The sequence below is a fragment of the Gavia stellata genome, chromosome Z (genome assembly GCF_030936135.1).
Source record: "Gavia stellata isolate bGavSte3 chromosome Z, bGavSte3.hap2, whole genome shotgun sequence".
Classification (NCBI taxonomy): Eukaryota; Metazoa; Chordata; class Aves; order Gaviiformes; family Gaviidae; genus Gavia; species Gavia stellata.
In genome coordinates, this window is record NC_082637.1 from 81,305,064 (window position 1) to 81,323,635 (window position 18,572).

Consider the following 18,572-nt stretch of genomic DNA (forward strand, 5'->3'; position numbering starts at 1 on the left):
AAAAATATGGACGCAGCCAGTATAATCAGGGAACATAACTTTGGTTTTACTGTTATTTGATCTTATGCTTCTTATGGATAGGACTGGAGATAAAACCCAATTGTTCAAGGACCTTACAGACTTCCCTGTCATCAGAAAGAAAAAGGAGGAGATCCTGGATGTGCTTTCTAAAATACAATTGCATCTGCTGGACATTCGTAAACAGATTAAGAATCCTTCTGCAGAGTATGTTACGGTTTCTGGTCAAGAGGTAATACGGTGTTTATTATGTATGACTGTACCCTTGCTTGTCTAGAAAATAGCTTAAAAGTTAGACTTAACTAGAACTCTCTTTATTATTATACTTGATGAGGTCATTTGACTATAACCTTTTGTACAACTTCAAAGAACAGTTTTGTGACAGTATCACTTTTTTATTTGTTCAGTCAATTACTTTAGTGATTTAAATAATAAAAACACATTAGTGTAGTTGAATTTGGTTCAGTAATGCTTTGCTTTTCTGTAAATGTAAAAACACTTGCATAGTTCCAAGGTTAATTATGTGGCTATTAAGTGCTGAAATATTCTCAGAGAATCAGGAAGCACAGCATTAGGTTAATTTGAAGAATGGTAAAATGATTTGTAAGTATTGATTAAGACTGCAATTGGAAAGATGGGAGAGAAGAACAGTATTAAAGAATGATAAATGTTACTTTACTTTTAATTCTTAGAAGTGGTGGTTGCGGACTGGAGTTTTTGTTTGCTAGATGCTGTGCAAGTGTGAGCAGGCCATGCTCCAGCGAGCTCAGAAGTTCAGTGCAAAAAACCAGAGATGACAGATCCTGCCAGATTTGTGGGGGAACTGAAAGGAGCAGTGACGTAGCACTGTTCAGCATTGTCCTTTGGGAACTGAGAGTAGAAAGGCTGGGGAAAAGCCCACAGGAAATTGGGAAAAGAAGGGAGTTAGGAAACTGAGTGAGAGTTGTGAGTAAAAGAGATGAATCAATGAGGGAAGGAGCTGGAAGCAGCCCCCAGTCACACTGAGGCCCTAGGAAGCTGAGAAGGACCCAGGAGACACAGCAGGGAGCAGGCAGGCAATGCTGAAAGTGAATGTGAGAAGGGATGAATTAGAGAAAGCAGCATCTGATAAAGACATGGGGTGGATATTTCTTTTGATGGTGAGGCTGAGAAGAGGAAACGTGGCTGAAGAGTTGGGTAGGCTGTCAGCATGGATGCTGAAGTCCAAGATGCAACATGGAGGAGTGCATTTGAGTATTGTGTAAGGAAGGGAAGAGCCAGGATTTGAAAGGTTTCTCTCAGAGGGGCTGTGTTAAGAGGTGGATGATGACATGTGTGTAAAGGAAAGGAGAAGAAAAGAAGTGATGAAAGAGAGGCAAGCATCTGAGAAAATAGTCAGATGTGAACTGGACAGGAGAGTTTCAGAAATCACCAGTCACTACGCACACGTTTAAGAGAGTAGGCCTTTGTAGCAGGGGATGACTCAGAAACCATTGCAGACAGAGAGATCTGTCTTGGTAAATTCATGAAAGGAGCTGCAGAGGTTATGGATATCTTATTTAATTACATCTGGTATGAGTGTTTCAGAGACATCAAAAGAGGCAGTAGAGGAATGGTTATAGAGAAGATGGTCAGTGAGGAAAGGACTGAAGTAATGGAAAGGGAATTGGAAGGGAGGAGCAGAGCATAGGCATAACAAGAATTTCTTTGAGTTGAGCTCTTTCTTCCTCAGATCATTATGGTATATTCTTCTTATGTCATTGTAGCACTCTGATAGATGTATAATTCAACCATTTCTTCACAACAGTCCTGGGCAGAAGCAGGTTTATGGGTTGCTAGTTCTGGAAGAGAGAGAAGCTGCCAGGAAACTCTTTTCTATGTATCTCCCCACTCTGAACATCTGTTCAGGGAACAGGCCTTCTTGGAGGGAAAAAAAGAAATAAACTGTTTGCTCCTTCATGTGTGCCCCCAAAGCCATGATTATTAATAAATGGCTAGATTTTCAGTCAGCCCACAGTTTATTAACTTACATTTGTTAAGTTCCTGTTAGAGTTCTGATGAAGATCCAGTTGACACATACCTTTTCCAAAATATGAGGTTACACCCGTATTTATCTTATCTTTTGTTTCCAGACGTCTAATGTAATTTGTAGCATGCGCTAAACAGGACAGAAGGCTGTCCAGATAGTGATAGCATTGCTGTTCGTTTCAGGCAGGATTTAGAGAGGAATTGCTACATTTGGCAAATGTTTGCTTCCTGCATGGCATAAGAAGTGCTTTGGGCCCAGTTTATTTAATACTGCAATTATTTCTCTAATAGGGCTAAGAATTAAAGGATGAAAAAGCAAATGCTTTTGTTGTTTTGAAGAAGATTGCAAACTCTCTGCTTGTTTCTCACTAGTCACACAAACAAACCAGGCAATTGAGCTGGCTGTGTTAATTTAGACTGTTTTGAGTTCAGTTAGTCATCCAGTATAGACACAAATGTGGTATTTTCTGTCTTCCTTTTGTAAACACAGCGTATTTAATTGTTTTGAGGTGAAATTCAGAAAAAACTGTAATACCAACACATCATCACCACCACTAGTGGCAGCAGCAGTTGGCTCATTTTCAAATCTTTGCAGGCCTCGGCTTCTACCCATTTTCAGTCTTTCTGTCTCATATGTGTTATGCATTTCAGGGTTTCTACAGTACCAAGTATTTTCAAGGTGTCTTAGGTAAATTAAGAACTAGTGCACTATGTCCTTGCTGGAGTCTTGTGCTCATGTTAGGATTATTCTTCTTGTTTGTACTTGAAGGTGATTGCTGGCTGTTCTTGTGAGGTGTGGAAGGTTTTATCTAAATCATGCTAACTGTAATGGAAAAGCTTTGTCAGATGAGAGTCTCATGGTTTTCTGTAAAGGTGATCAGATTCTGGGTTAATCTCATCTCTGCTAGAAATTAATTTTCCAGCTGAATTCTTTTGTTTGAGAATGCCTCAATTGTGTTACATCTAGGACATCAGGCTAATGTTACAAAGATAACCAACATGAACCATATAAAAAACTGCAATAAACACATTGTGTAAATTTCACTGCACTGAGCCTCTTGCCATTACTGCTGGTTTCCCCTATTCCTTCCCTTTCTGACCTCAAGTTGATCCAAACTTGAAGCAAGGTACTGTAGATATGGTTCTAGCATTCGAGATTTTGAGCCCTTGTCTGTGGAATGTTGTAGGTAACTATAGCTCAGTATGAATCACTGATCCCTAGGCAGGAAGGCACATCTTACTGATAAGGAGTAGCCTCAGTACAGGTGGTATGTAGTGTAGAGTCCATGTAACTGATGAATTCTCTACAAGGCCTGGTCAGGATCAGGTAAGCAAGACTGACTTACTAGCTTTAGTCTAGTTTTGGCTTGATAAGAGAGAGGTGAGGAGAGCATGTTGATGGATGGAGGAATGGAAGGGCAGAGATGGGGCAGCAACATGGTAGGGCATAAGAACAGCTCAGGGTAGGAGCTGCTATTTTGGCAGAAAATGTGTATTTCATAACCCTCACTTCTGGGGGAAAAAAACCCATTATCTTCTGGTCTGCTCAGTCTCTTCAGGCTGAATATGGTTTTCCTCTGATGCATGCAGATTTCTTGATATATGATGATTATGGTTCTGTAGTCTTCCTAACTTCCCATGATATGTAATACTACATTTCTGTTTATTTTAGTTCATGATAGAAGTAAAGAATTCCCATAAATCATCTGTGCCATCTGACTGGGTTATGGTTAGTAGGTATGTAAAATGTCTTTGAAGTTTGTTCTATTTTAATGTGTAAGAAAAAAATGTGGTATTTTGTTATTACAATTAATTACGTACACATTCTCATTGCTCCATATGTTTGTTTGGTAGTTTTTTTTTTTAAACTGAAATCCAACCAACCAAAATTTATTGTCATAATAAGTTTTGCTTAAAAGCAAACAAAACCAAACTGAAAAACTGGAGTTCTTAAAATGTTTGGTTTTACTTAGTGCACTATATTACTTGCTTAATCTTTCAAAGTACATATACTGGTGTCAAAACTATGGTCTTGATTCAGTTGTGCCTGTACTTTGTAGATACAAATCTTTCACAAAACTTGGATTTCTCTTATTTTATTCAGAAAGGTAAAGGTATCTGTGCATCTCAAAAAACAGTGTATTTAAAATGTCATTTTACTTATTCATACAGACAAGCTTTCCTTGCTTTGGTACTTAGTGTTATGTAAGCGTGATTTTAGATAGTTTTGTATAGTTTTTCCAGTAGGTGAAACAGAGATGGACTGAATTATGTAGTTGGCTTTTTTCTTTTCAGTCATTTGTTTTATTATTTAAACAGGTTGAATACCTTAATGTTATAATGTGTGAGCACAGACATCTTGCACCAGAAATAGGCATAATCAAGGTGAACTCTGAAGTGATGTTTTATTCATGTATGCAAGAATTCAGTATTAAAAGTGCACAGATTAGACAGAGTTAACATGATGAAGAACAAATTGCAGCTAATCTGGATTTGGTAAAAGAAAGCCTGGGAAAGCCAAAGTGAGTCCTTAATGAAAATACATAAATAAATAGCAAGTGTCCCAAACGGAAACTAGTATCCATGCAAGACAGACTGTATTTTCCAAGTTGATTTCAGGTTTATCATGAAGTTTTCCTTTCTAAAGTGAATTTTTTATCTTGGAGTTCATTGTATATGCAGTCAGTCACAGAACAGTCATCCATTTGTGCAGCATATTGCTGAACAGAATTTTGTGAAATATATAAATTTCAGTGATATATGCTACATTGTAAAAAACATTTCAAAAGCCTTCTGAATGGGCAGTGGTGTAGTAACCAATCACTGTATTCACAGTAAAGATCATTGGAATCAATAGAGTTTGGTACCACAATAAAAGAACATTTTTTTAACAACCATTTTCAAGGCTCACAGAGAGTAAGAAAACTAGCCCAATTTTGCATGTAGATGGTGTAGCTGATTGCTTAGTAACCTTGATTTCCTATTTGGCTTTTCTCTGTCTTCCAGCACAAAAGCTGTCAGCCGTTTCCACTCTCCTTTTATTATAGAAAATTACAGACATCTGAATCAGCTCCGGGAGCAGCTAGTCCTTGACTGCAGTGCTGAATGGCTAAATTTTTTAGAGTGAGTTTACAAAATAAATTCTGTTTTTATAATTGTATTTTATTTTTGCTATAAGAGCAGAAAAAGAAAGATGTTTATCTCAAAAAAAAAAGTTGATAATTCAATTATGTTGCCCACAACAACTTTAAAGATAGTAAATTAAAATATTGTTCTTCAATTTAAAGCATTTGAAAGCGAGACCTTTGCAGACCGAGTCCTGAGACCAGCAGTGACGTCTCTAGATTTTAAAATTCTGCTGAAAATACACTATTGAATATATAAAGTGGCTCTCAAAATTTGAAAACTAGTATCGCAGCATTAAGAACCTGAAAGTACGACTGACTGTAAATGAGTGAAACTGAACCTAGTAGTTTTATTATTGAAGTACAATGTAAGTGAGATGAAAAAAGAATTTATTATGCAAGCTGACCAAATTAACTTTTAATATTAGTAGAAACAGAGTATGGCTTCACTATGAAGTGTGCCAGTACTAAGAAAAATAAATAATTAACTACAATTGCAGTGTTACTTACAGTTTTTGAGTTAGGAATGGTCAGGGTGTTTGGGCAATTGCTTGGGTGAGTGTGATTCTCCATAGCCCTGTATTTTGTGTGCTAACCCTGCGACTGACTGTGAGTCTGTTTGCTAGAAAGTAATAGGAGTGTTATGGTCCCTCACAACTGGCACGGCAGATCTGTTTGTCTCAGATCAGCGTTTTGAATGAAGTTATTTAACTATTTAGCCAAAGGATCTTTGAAATGGGCGTTTTAAAAATATTCCTCAAACTTCTGAATAATTTTGATTTTTCAGTTGTCTGTTTATCAACTATGTTTTTACTTCCATGAATTACAGACCCACTGAAATTGTTCCTCATGTCATGCAAAGATAATTGGCTCACTTTCACTTGTGCTTTTTTCCCCGCTGCAAAAACTTAACAAGTTCCTTCTGAAGTTGTCTCACTGGACATAACTGATGCCAAGGTTTGCCTCCTAGTAGGAGCCAAGCAATTCTGTAAATTGGGTAGAAACTAGAAAAATATTCCAATTCACTCTTCTCCAGGTGTGTTGCCTTTGCAATAGTATAAAAATAGTTCTCTTAAATAATTTTTTTGTCACTATATTAGCCATATAAGTTTGAGTAGACCTATTTTAACCTCTCTTCAATTAGTTCTGCTGCTTTTCAGGTTCACTTTGCTGTTTTCGATAGTGTTGTATGATAGCAGTATACAACAAGGAAAGATCTGTGTAGGGGAGTGCTCTTCTTCCCCACCCCTCCATTTATTTATTTATTAGATTTCGTTCCCCTACTGGTTTTATATTCCATATTGTATCTTTGAGACTAGGAGAGGAAAAAAAAGAAAATTCTTGAGGACTAAGAGAATGAACTGTAATGAAAACTCTGTTCTCCTGGTAACATCATTATTGTACTGAGGGAAGCAATACCATAAATGGAAAGTGAATTCTTGAGTTTTCTGTTGTAGATACCATATTTTATTGAAATTGTAGACAACTCCTGTGTTCAGGCACTTCTAGGATTTTTTTTTTTTTTTTGACTGTAACTTATGGTTGACGTGAATTGGCAGTTGGGATTCAGTGGCCACTGTGATAAACAGTGGCATTTTTATAGACCTCATTTAGGCAGCAGGGATCAACTACAGACCCTTTATATGCTATCTAATGAATTTGATTTTGCCTGCTTTTTTGTGCTTAAAAATAATTCACTGTTACAATGGGAGCATGAAGTCCGTCTTGATTAAGATTGTGTCCTCATATTGTAAGTTAATACACTGCTGGGAAATTTTAATTCAGAGTAATTTAAAGACCATAGGAGCTCTGTGAGAAGCATGCATGGGGTGTATTTTGACAGTACATTTGTATCTGTGTGAAATTATTTTTTTCTCTTTTCTGCCTCCTGTTATTTTTCCCTGTTTTGGTATAGCCATTTTAGTGAACATTATCACCCTGTGTCTAAAGCGATTGGTCACCTAGCAACTATCGACTGTCTGTTCTCATTGGCCCAGGTGGCTAAACAAGGAGACTATTGCAGGTAATAAATTTTAAATTTTTATTTAGGATTTTATAGGGAATTATAAGACAGTATTTAAAATAAATTTGATTTTAATATCTGCACTACGATAAAATGCATTATTAAAATTGTTTACAGTAGTTTCAACTTAATCTGATTTTGCAAAGCAACACTTCTGGGCTTAATGCAAATCCGTAAACATTGCAGTTCAAATTTGACATCTTACGTTTTTCTGTCCATTGTTTGATCTGAGTCTAGTAGATGATCTCACATATATATATATAAAAATATAAGTTGGACTTCGCATAGGAATTTTTTTCTCCCCTTTTTTTTTTCTCAGCAAGGTCTGAATTTATAATGTCTCTCTAATTCCTAATGTTCTATGGTGTATGAGGTATGTTTCAAAGATGTATTTCAGGTGAATATTAGTGTCAGCTTCCAGAGCAGTGATGATGCCTCACCTAGGATCATGTGTTAGCTATGATGAGCTGTGCAGCTCCCTCATGCACACTGGGCACCGCAGCCTGGGACTCCGGTGGTGCTGAGGCTGTCCCCCCTGCTCTCTGCAGAGGGGAGACATGAACCCTCCAGTCCTGCTTCCCCAGAGATTGGTCCAGAGCTGGCTCCTGAGTGTGTATGCCCTGCAACTCAGGTCTTCCTACCCATGATGAGCCCATATCTCTTGCACCCACACAGAGACAGTCAGTCTCACTGGGGTGCCTTCTTCCATACTATGAGGTCTCTGTCCCCAGAGGCGCTGGGGACTCACTGAGCCACTGCTTCAGCTTGCTGAGTGGTGCCTTAGAGGCCAGCACGCACTGTTTCTGACGTTTACTGTAGACACCCCTGCAAGGGCTGTTGGTTTCCAGTCCTAAGCCATTCCCTCTGCCAGACAGTCCACATACTCTCTTTTGAAAAGTGCTTTGTGTAACTTTTTAAATGTCGTTGTGGGGCTGCAAGTGCTTGGACAATTGCTTAGGAATAACCATATGAAATAGTAACATTTGAGACCTGTGGAAAAACAGCAAATCGTATTAAATGTACAATGTACATATGCTTCTGCTTTTATACAGCATTAAAGAGAATATTGATCACTTCTGGACTCTTGGGATCTTGTGTGCCTCTATCAAGATCTCTTTGAAAGTAATTGCTCACTTATTTCTGTACACCGAGATGAGAAAACTAACTGAAATGTGATTAATTCATTGTGTGTGGAGTTTAAAGAATTCACTGAATTTTAAAGAGTAGCTTAGGGCTTATAAGCTGGCAGGAAGGAGACTTCTCAGTGAAACTTCAGCTGCAGGGAAGGTGTCAATAATTAATTTTGGAGGGCTACTGAAGGAAAGATGGGACTTTTGTATTAACTAATATAGTATTTCGGAGGAATGTTTTTTGATTAAGTGAGGATTGTTTCATATCACCCTACCTGAGGCATGTAAATAAGTCATGAAGTCAGGAGCACAGGTGCTCCACACAGTTGTTGGAGAGAGGTAAGCAACTCTTAAAGTTTCGAGGTGTCTTGGGACCCCTTTGCTGCGAGACTGATCCTTTACACAGACGATGTACAACATCAGGGCTCTCAAGCAGCAAAGTTAGATACCTAATGATGATGTTGCAGGTAGCCCAGAGATCATCATCTGATGTTTGAGTATCCACTCTGCAGGCAGTGAATTTGTTTAACTTTAAGGAATGCTGTTGAAAAAGTAGCACATGACTAAAGGACTGTTTATGCATTCCAGAGCAATCTCCTTTTTTTTTTTTCTTCTTTCTTTTTTTTTCTTTTTCTCCCCCCCCCCCCCCCCCCCCCCCTTTACTGCATGACAGATCATGTCTGATTGTGGAAACAGAGGTCAGGGAAGACCTTTTGAATGACTGGCTGAGGCCCTACTGCTGCAGCCCCAATTGTCTGAAACCAGAACAGGCAGTCAGCAAGGCTCATGGCATCCTGAAACCACATCCTGTCTCACAGTTACGTGGAAGGAGGCTCGAGCAGTTAAAAAAGGGGGATTATTTCCAAAGACGAGGGCAGAATTATAAAATGGCAAATGGCTCATTTAGCTATCATCTCCCTCTCTTGAATGCAAAGTGGAGAGGTACAGCAGGAAGTGCTTCCTAGGTACGTGCCCTCCCTTTTCAGACTATCACATTACAGCTCCAAACAACTTACCCATCCAGCAAATGGAGGGTGAAATTTGCTTTCTTCATCCCCAAGGCCTAGGACTCTGTCTGTATTGGTTTAATCTCAGCTATACAACTGCTGGAAATATCTAAAAAACCCACATCATTATCAGTTTGCACCTCTTTCCCCAGTGCTTTGTGTTCCTAATATGCCATTTATTTTATCTTCCTTTCAAATTGCATCATCATTCTTCAACCCAAGAAAAATCACACTCCCCACATCTTGTCTTCCCTCTAAAGTCCACTCAAATTGTTAGTTAATTTCCAGTCAAAAAATCATGTGGCTTTATTCCAGTATTCTCTCTTTCTCAGCTGCTGCCCCTTTCCTAAGTTACTGCTCTTATTTCAGGGTGTTTGTACTTCTAGTGTAGGAAAATGTTGCAGAGACATGAAACCACATTTACCTCTCCATTGAAAGCTGCACTTCAGTTTATGATAAAAAAATAAACCTAGGTTGCAGAGAACATAAATCAGTGCAACGTGCTCCTTTTGCATTTTTTGATCTGTGAAGAACACACAGCTCTTGGGGATGGAGCTTTTCAGACATGGAGGTGTGTAATGTAGAATTATATATGTTCTACTAGTGGACATGTAGACAGTTTGTAGCTAAGGTGGAAGCATTTGAGACAAAACTTCTTTTTACATGGTTTGGTGATGAGAGAAAAAAGGGAGTAGTATTGATCTGGTTTGCATATTAATTTCTAAAAAGGTGCTGTCATTTCAGTGTTTCAACTTAGATAGTAAGCTCTTTCTGTACACAGTTATTGCTTGATATCTTGTACATGTTTGGGAGTTGCTGTCGGATTATGAGAGCTGCTAATGTTTATAGGAGAGTTACAGCTCTGTCATACTGTAGTCTTTGATTTGTATCGTTTAATGTGTTATCAGTCATAATATACATAGTTGGACAATTTTCTTTACTCCCCATGCTCCAGTTAGGACTTAATGGAGTAACAGGCTGGATCAGTTTATCAGCAAGATCATTCTGAGAATATGAAATGCATCTGCAAAAGGTGGCACTTTGCAGAAGTTGGTGCTATGGTGGCAAGAAAGCAGACTGTCCTGCAGTTTGGGTGTTTTTCTATAGCTTGTTCATTTTGTAGTTCTTAATAGTTGTTTAGAATACACATAAATGACTGAAAACATTCCCTAGGTAATGAAAAAATGAAGAAAATACTCTAAAATTTCTTTATCCAATCTGCTAATATTTTTTAGTAACTGAATGAAACCAAGGAAGTCTTTAGAAATATTTGATAGCAATAATTCATTTTTGTCATTTGTATTTTTTCACAAAAATCTGCATCATAGATGACCCTTCGGCAGACTTTAGTTACAGTAGTTCTAAATAATCAGTTACAATAAACATTGAACTTAATGTCTTTTCATTTTTGCAGACCAACTGTGCAAGATAATCGGCGAGAAATAATTATAAAGAATGGGAGGCACCCTGTGATTGATGTACTGCTGGGAGAACAGGATCAGTATGTTCCAAATACCACTAACCTTTCAGTAAGTACTGAGATATTGTTTGAGCTTCAGAATCGTTCAAGGGAAGGAATCTGGGATATGCTTCTTGGCCAGGAAGTTAAAATAAATAATTTAATCATACAACTGTCTGCTTGGTTCCATTTCAGAGAGATATTGCTAGACATGATCACGTCTCTTTTGTCATTTTTCTGACATCTTGCAGCCAGATGCTCTCTTTACAACCTTATTCAGTCTTAATGGCATAAAGAAAAGAAAGGTGATCTCAAAATTAGGAAAAAGAAAGTCTTAAATTTTTATTTTTGAAAACCAAGTGAATAATTACAGGGGTTTTTAACAGCATCATCAGAAGGAGTCTGCATTTTGTTGTAACTTTATCTCAAATTTGTGGAGTTTTTTAATATACAAAATAGCGACAACCTCAGTTTCTGTGTAACATGTTACAGGCTCAGTTTTCCAGATTAATTCTAAGATAGCTCAGATTTTTTTTAGGTATTTCTCTACCATGTGTTTTCCTTTCTTTCTGGAGGTATTAATTTCATACAGCCTTTCTTAATCTGACAATGCAGACTTGGAGCTCTGACTCTTCACTACGTAGTGTCAAGTACATGCTCTGTAGACTTCACATTAGTTGTAAGAAGCCTTTCATATTAACATATGATAAAGATCCCCCGTGTGTAGTTTGCAGGCTGTATGTTACCCGTAAGTCTCCCTCTGGCTGTTGTTTTCTGCAATAGAGAATGATGTTGAGAAGTAGTAAGCCTACTACATGCTTGGTATTGTTGTCAAGAGGTCAGAGAAAGTGGGGGGACTACATCTTAACATTTTCTATGCAATATTACCTAAATTGTATAACCTAAATTACCTAAAATTGCTATAAATACATAATTACCATAGGTAGGAAACATTGCCATATTTTGTTTCACATATCTCTTTCTGATAGGCATATTTTAGTTTGTTTCCTTCTTCTTTTCCTGAAACTAAAATCTGTCTTTTAAATTACATGTCCTTTTGACTTTTTTTTGTTAAATATTTACCTGTCTATACCTTTTTTTAAAATACTACATTTCTGTTCTTAAAGAATATAAAAAATCTGCTTGTAACTTAAGTCTGAATACGTAACTGCCTTTTCATACAGTAAATATATAAAAGGCATGAAACAGATGTCAGTGTGGAGCATTGCTGTGATAAACACCATTCAAATTTGTATGTATTTCTCTGGAAATATTTTTAAATGCTGTTCTATACCGAACAATGATACAGAGATTGTGCAATACTTCAGGGAATGTTTTCAAAATTATTTGTCAACTCCAAACAAGCGACAGATGGCATTTACAAAAAATTGAGCATTTCATTCAGTAATCATCATGAACTTTCCCCTGTTAGTCCAATTCTTATGTTGGCTTTCTAAATACTGAGTATTAGAAAACCAAGTGATCGTGGTAGAATCACTTTTGCCTCTACTGTTGGTTTGAGTTCTCTCTCTTTTTTGAGAGAGGTGGATGGGAATCCAGTTTATTAAAATGCCTCTACTTTTAAACTGATTTGTTTGAATCAGCAGGAAAATGCATCTCCTGTCATGTTTTCAGTTGAAATGTTGTCAAATATCTAACTTTAGGAAAAGCTATCTTGCAGAGCCCTGAAATAAACATCTTACTCTTCTGTTTCCCCTTTCCTCCCCAAATATTCATGGATTCTTATAGTACTTTTAACTTCAGCCATGAATTCCAATAAGATGTTAGCTTATGGTTGCATGCAGTTGTAAGGGCAGATGGGTTCTCTGGTCTGATCTTACATCATATGTTCTTTCTGAAGGCTAGCTTTGTAAACCAGCCACCAGTCTCACAACATGGTTGGAAGGATCCTGGAGGGATACCAAACTCATGCAAGAAATTTGTGGATTCTAACAGATGAACTCGTTTTGGTTTTAAGTATCTATAACTTCTGTTGTGTTGAGCCAAATGGTGACCCTGACGAAGTTTTAGTAGCAGTATTGAAACTATACCTTGGAGACTAGAATGTTACGACTTTTATTTCCGTATAGTCATATGCATTTTGTTACATCTATCCTTTATTCCTGATAATGGCATTTTCTGGGTTTTGACTTTATTGCGACTTCCTTATGGATGGGGCTTTCTTAGCAAAAGCTAAACACCTTTTTACATTTTATAAATACTGATTGCATGTATCTTCTGTATGATCTGGATTATGACATAAGTGACAGTCCTATATGAATTTTATTTGCCTCCCTGTTAACAGAATGAAAGCCTAATTGAAAAATGAATCTATAAAGATCGTGATGTTTATTCTGCGGAGATTTTCTGTTGTTGTTGTCGTCACAGTGCCTGATCAGTTCCAAGTTTCCTAAGTAGCATGGATAATGTTCATTATACACAGCTTCTCCTTTCTTACATGCCCCTCCCATAGGGCAATGAAATATGCTGACTTTTGGTTAGTTCATCAATTGCTGGATTTCATTGTATGTACCCAGTAGAAAGGAAAAGTCTAGTTGTGTGAAGTCCTTGCATAAATTAATTTCCTAATCTTGATTGGTTGAGCAAAGAAGCCTAAAAGGGATTAAGAGGGACTTCAGAGCACTGGGGAGACTGGTTGAAGGATCGGGAGCACAGGTGGTGTTTTCCTCAATCCCTTCAGTGGCAGGGAGGAACGCTGAAAGGAACAGGAAAGTGAACCTGGTCAACGCGTGGCTCAGAGACTGGTGCCGTCGGAGGAATTTTGGTTTTTTTGACCATGGGGCAATCTACACAGCGCCGGGCCTGCTGGGTGCAGACAGTGTTCAACTGTCCTCAAGGGGGAAAAGGTTCCTCACTCATGAGTTGGCGAGCCTCATTGAGAGGGCTTTAAACTAGATTGGAAGGGGGAAGGGGATGAAGCCAGGCTACCTAGAGACGAGCCTAGGGGTGGCATGCCGATGTTGGGGGCAAAATCGATAGCCCAGCTCAAGTGCATCTATTCCAGTGCACGCAGCATGGGCAGCAAATAGGAGGAGCTGGAAGCCGTCGTGCAGCGGGACAGCTATGACATAGTCGCCATCACCGAAACATGGTGGGACGACTTGCATGACTGGAGTGCTGCAATGGGTGGCTATAAACTCTTCAGGAGGGATAGGCAAGGAAGGAGAGGCGGTGGGGTGGCTCTGTACGTCAAGGAGTGTTTTGAATGTATAGAGCTCGATGATTGTGATGACAAGGTTGAGTGCTTATGGGTAAGGATGAGGGGGAAGGCTAACAAGGCGGATATCCTGCTGGGGGTCTGTTATAGACCACCCAACCAGGATGAAGAAGCCGACGAAACATTCTACAAACAACTGGCAGAAGTCTCACAGTCGCACGCCCTTGTTCTTGTGGGGGACTTCAGTTTACCAGATGTCTGCTGGAAATATAACACAGCAGAGAGGAAACAGTCCTGGAGGTTCCTGGAGTGTGTGGAAGATAACTTCCCAACACAGCTGGTAAGTGAGCCTACCAGGAGAGGTGTCCTGCTTGACCTGCTGTTTACGAACAGAGAGGGTCTGGTGGGAGAAGTGAAGATCGGAGACCGTCTTGGGATTAGCAACCACGAAATGATTGAATTCTCAATTCTTGGCCAAGTCAGGAGGGGGGTCAGCAATACCACTACCATGGACTTCCGAAGGGCAGACTTTGCCCTGTTCAGGACACTGGTTGAGAGGGTCCCTTGGGAGACGGTCCTGAAGGGCAAAGGGGCCCAGGAAGGCTGGACGTTCTTCAAGAAGGAAATCTTTAAGGCGCAGGAGCAGGCAGTCCCCATGTGCCATAAGAAGAGCTGGCGGGGAAGACGACCAGCCTGGCTGAACGGGGAGCTTTTGCTGAGACTCGGGGAAAAGAAGAGGATTTATCACCTTTGGAAGAAGGGGCAGGCAAGTGAAGAAGAGTACAAGGACCTCGTTAGGTCATGCAGAGAGGGAATTAGAAAGGCGAAAGCCCAGCTAGAGCTCAACCTGGCCACGGTCATAAGGGATAACAAAAAATGCTTCTATAAATACATTAACAACAAAAAGAGAGCCAAGGAGAATCTCCATCCTCTACTGGATGCGGCGGGGAACGTTGTCACGAAGGATGAGGAAAAGGCTGAGGTACTTAATGCCTTCTTTGCCTCAGTCTTTAACAGCCATACCAGATACCCTCAGGCTGTTCAGCTCCCTGAGCTGGAAGGCAGGGATGGAGAGCAGAACAAACTCCCCGTGATCCAGGAGGAAGCAGTCAATGACCTGCTCTGCCACCTGGACACCCACAAGTCTATGGGGCCCGATGCCATCCACCCAAGGGTGCTGAGGGAGCTGGCGGAGGAGCTTGCCAAGCCACTCTCCATCATTTATCAACAGTCCTGGTCAAGGGGGGAGGTCCCGGACGACTGGAGGATTTCCAGCGTGACGCCCATCTACAAGAAGGGTCGGAAGGAGGATCCGGGGAACTACAGGCCTGTCAGCCTGACCTCGGTGCCGGGGAAGGTTATGGAGAGGCTCATCTTGAGGGCGCTCACGGGACACGTGCAGGATACCCAAGGGATCAGGCCCAGCCAGCACGGGTTCATGAAAGGCAGGTCCTGCTTGACCATCCTGATCTCCTTCTATGACCAGGTGACCTGCCTAGTGGATGAGGGAAAGGCTTTGGATGTTGTCTGCCTGGATTTTAGTAAAGCCTTCGACACTCTTTCCCACAGCATTCTCCTGGAGAAACTGGCTGCCCATGGCTTGGATGGGTGCACTCTTCACTGGGTAAAAGACTGGCTGGATGGCCGAGCCCAGAGAGTTGTGGTGAATGGAGTCAAATCCAGTTGGTGGCCGGTCACAAGCGGAGTCCCCCAGGGCTCAGTTTTGGGGCCAGTCTTGTTTAATATATTTATTGATGATGTGGATGAGGGGATAGAGTGCACCCTCAGCAAGTTTGCAGACGACACCCAGTTGGGCGGGAGTGTTGATCTGCTGGAGGGTAGGAAGGCTCTGCAGAGGGATCTGGACAGGCTGGATGGATGGGCCCAGGCCAATTGTATGAGGTTCAACAAGGCCAAGTGCCGGGTCCTGCACTTTGGCCACAACAACCCCATGCAATGCTACAGGCTTGGGGACGAGTGGCTGGAAAGCTGCCCAGCAGAAAAGGACCTGGGGGTGCTGGTCGACAGCCGGCTGAATATGAGCCAGCAGTGTGCCCAGGTGGCCAAGAAGGCCAACGGCATCCTGGCCGGTATCAGAAACAGTGTGGCCACTGGGAGTAGGGAGGTGATGGTGCCCCTGTACTCGGCGCTGGTGAGGCCGCACCTCAAATACTGTGTTCAGTTTTGGGCCCCTCACTCCAAGAAGGACATTGAGGTGCTGGAGCGTGTCCAGAGAAGGGCGACGGAGCTGGTGAGGGGTCTGGAGCACAAGTCTGATGAGGAGCGGCTGAGGGAGCTGGGGTTGTTTAGCCTGGAGAAGAGGAGGCTGAGGGGAGACCTCATCGCTCTCTACAATTACCTGAAAGGGGGTTGCAGAGAGGTGGGTGTTGGTCTCTTCTCCCAAGTGACTAGAGACAGGACTAGAGGAAATGGCCTCAAGTTGTGCCAGGGGAGGTTCAGGCTGGATATTAGGAAAAGTTTCTTTACTGAGAGAGTGGTGAGACACTGGAATAGACTGCCCAGGGAGGTGGTGGAGTCACCCTCCCTGGAGGTATTCAAGGAAGGTGTGGACAAGGCATTGTGGGATGTGGCTTGATGGGCAGGGTGGTGTGTTTTTTTGTTTGTGGGTGTTTTTTGGTTTGTTTTTTTTTTGTTAATGGTTGGACTTGATGATCTTACAGGTCTTTTCCAACCTTAGTGATTCTGTGACTCTGTGATTCAGGCTATGAGAAAGCTTTATAGATTTCATTGATGAGTTTTAATTTTGTATTAGCAATTGTCTTGCACCAGAGGAAGACAGTTATTCTGGAGCCCTAGTCATGTAGCAGTACTGTAGGGAGTCTTACAGCTGAGATGAGCTCTTGCATCTGATTTCATTTTCCATAGGATTTCAGTGGTTTGATACACTGATCAATCAGAAGTTGGATACAGTCTGCTCACAGTATCTGTGGTGCAGTCAAGTATTGCCAAACTCTGCCATGTCTTGATTTCTTGTTGTAGCCAGTCTGTTTGAATGTGGGTATGTTGTACCAAGGCAAACAATTATGAATAGGTGTATAATCTACGTCAGGTCTTTGTCTGCCAAATCTTCTTCCCATTTGGCAATGAGGATTCTAACTGGAGAGGAATCCAGATCACAACCAAATTAGGACAGCACTGGCTATGCTGAAAGCTGATGAGTTGATCCGCCTTCTCCAAAGAAATTGCCCATAAGATTCTTGGAGTGCTTTCTTGGCTGCTTGATAGAGAAAGAGGAGGTTCCTCCTCGCTCTGTCCATTTTGCTCAAGAGTAATGGAAGTTGATTGTGATGCTTCTCTCTCTCCAGCCTGGAGAGGTCTTATAAAGATTTATCCATGTGAGACTTCATAAAATCTTGAAAAGTGAATCTGATGAACTCTAAGAATGAAGGAAGCTGTTCACCTAGAAACAGAATGTTTAATCCTGAGGACTTGTCCTTTGTCCCTCTAAGCACATACACACACCAGACTTTCTTATAAAAGTGCCATGTGCAGGACAATATATTTGACCGCTGTTCTGTGTTTCCAGGGAGATGGTGAAAGGGTCATGATAATAACTGGACCCAACATGGGAGGAAAGAGCTCCTATATAAAGCAAGTTGCATTGATCACAGTCATGGCACAGATTGGTTCTTACGTTCCCGCAGAGGAGTCGACAGTTGGTGTTGTGGATGGTATTTTTACCAGGTAATCTTTCAAAACTTGCTATATGTTTATGAAAACGTTGTTGTGGCAGGAGGTGTGTGTGTATATCAAAGTATAATTTCATGTTTCATTTAGAACTTTAGAATTATTCTTCAAATTTCCTTTTTCATTTTAAATACATGCATTTGTTGTTAGTTTTGATTCCGATTTTCTGGTAAGCTTTAGTACTTGTTTTGGAATTTTTGAATCTTTAAAGGATAAGAATGTTAATGTGTCTGTCTTGATTAAGATCCAGATACTAACTTCAGCTGTCTGAATGGTCATCTCAGCCAAACTTATTCTGCTGGGTGATAGCCAAATGATGTTTCCCCTAAAATTAATGCTGTCACCTCTAAAAGTCAGGTCACAGTTTCTGCTATGCAGTGCAGTTGTACATGTTCACTTTGAGACTGAGAATTTGGGGCTGCGTATATTCTATGCTTATTATCCCTCCTGTACTATCAGTCTTGGAACACAATTTACTTGATATCCTTTAAAGAATGAGTAATGGCTGATCATTTCACTCAGCATGTCTCAGTCTCATTTTTAAGGTAGTGCTGAGTAATTTTTAAAGATTATCTTCAATCTTTTAAAGATTTTCTTTAATCTCTTTTTTGATCAGCAAAAGTTCTGTGTTACTGATGGTATTTGACATGGATAGTTATTTATGGTTGTAAGTTTCACAACAACTATGTATCTGTGGTAGAACTATCTTTCCTGAAGTTCTACTTCTGTGATGACAGAGTGCATTTCAGAGTTAACTTTTAATAGAGAATCTAAATACTGCTCATCTGGGATTGCTTCATCATATAAAGATGTTACGTTCTTATGCCTCACTGTGTCATGGCAAAAATGAATGAAATCACACTTTGATGCACTTCAGTGCTAAGCAGTTGAACAAGTTAGAAAACAATTTGTATAAA

General features: G+C 40.3%; 1 protein-coding gene across 1 annotated transcript in view; it reads left to right on the plus strand.

The window, feature by feature from the left end:
- MSH3 (mutS homolog 3) overlaps positions 1 to 18,572 on the plus strand; it is a 122,315-nt gene that overhangs the window by 78,258 nt on the left and 25,485 nt on the right. The window contains exons 15-20 of the mRNA XM_059833465.1: positions 82 to 250; positions 3,698 to 3,762; positions 5,032 to 5,148; positions 7,066 to 7,173; positions 10,725 to 10,839; positions 17,495 to 17,652. Of these exons, the coding sequence (XP_059689448.1) occupies positions 82 to 250; positions 3,698 to 3,762; positions 5,032 to 5,148; positions 7,066 to 7,173; positions 10,725 to 10,839; positions 17,495 to 17,652 (732 nt within the window). The remainder of the gene's footprint in view (positions 1 to 81; positions 251 to 3,697; positions 3,763 to 5,031; positions 5,149 to 7,065; positions 7,174 to 10,724; positions 10,840 to 17,494; positions 17,653 to 18,572) is intronic.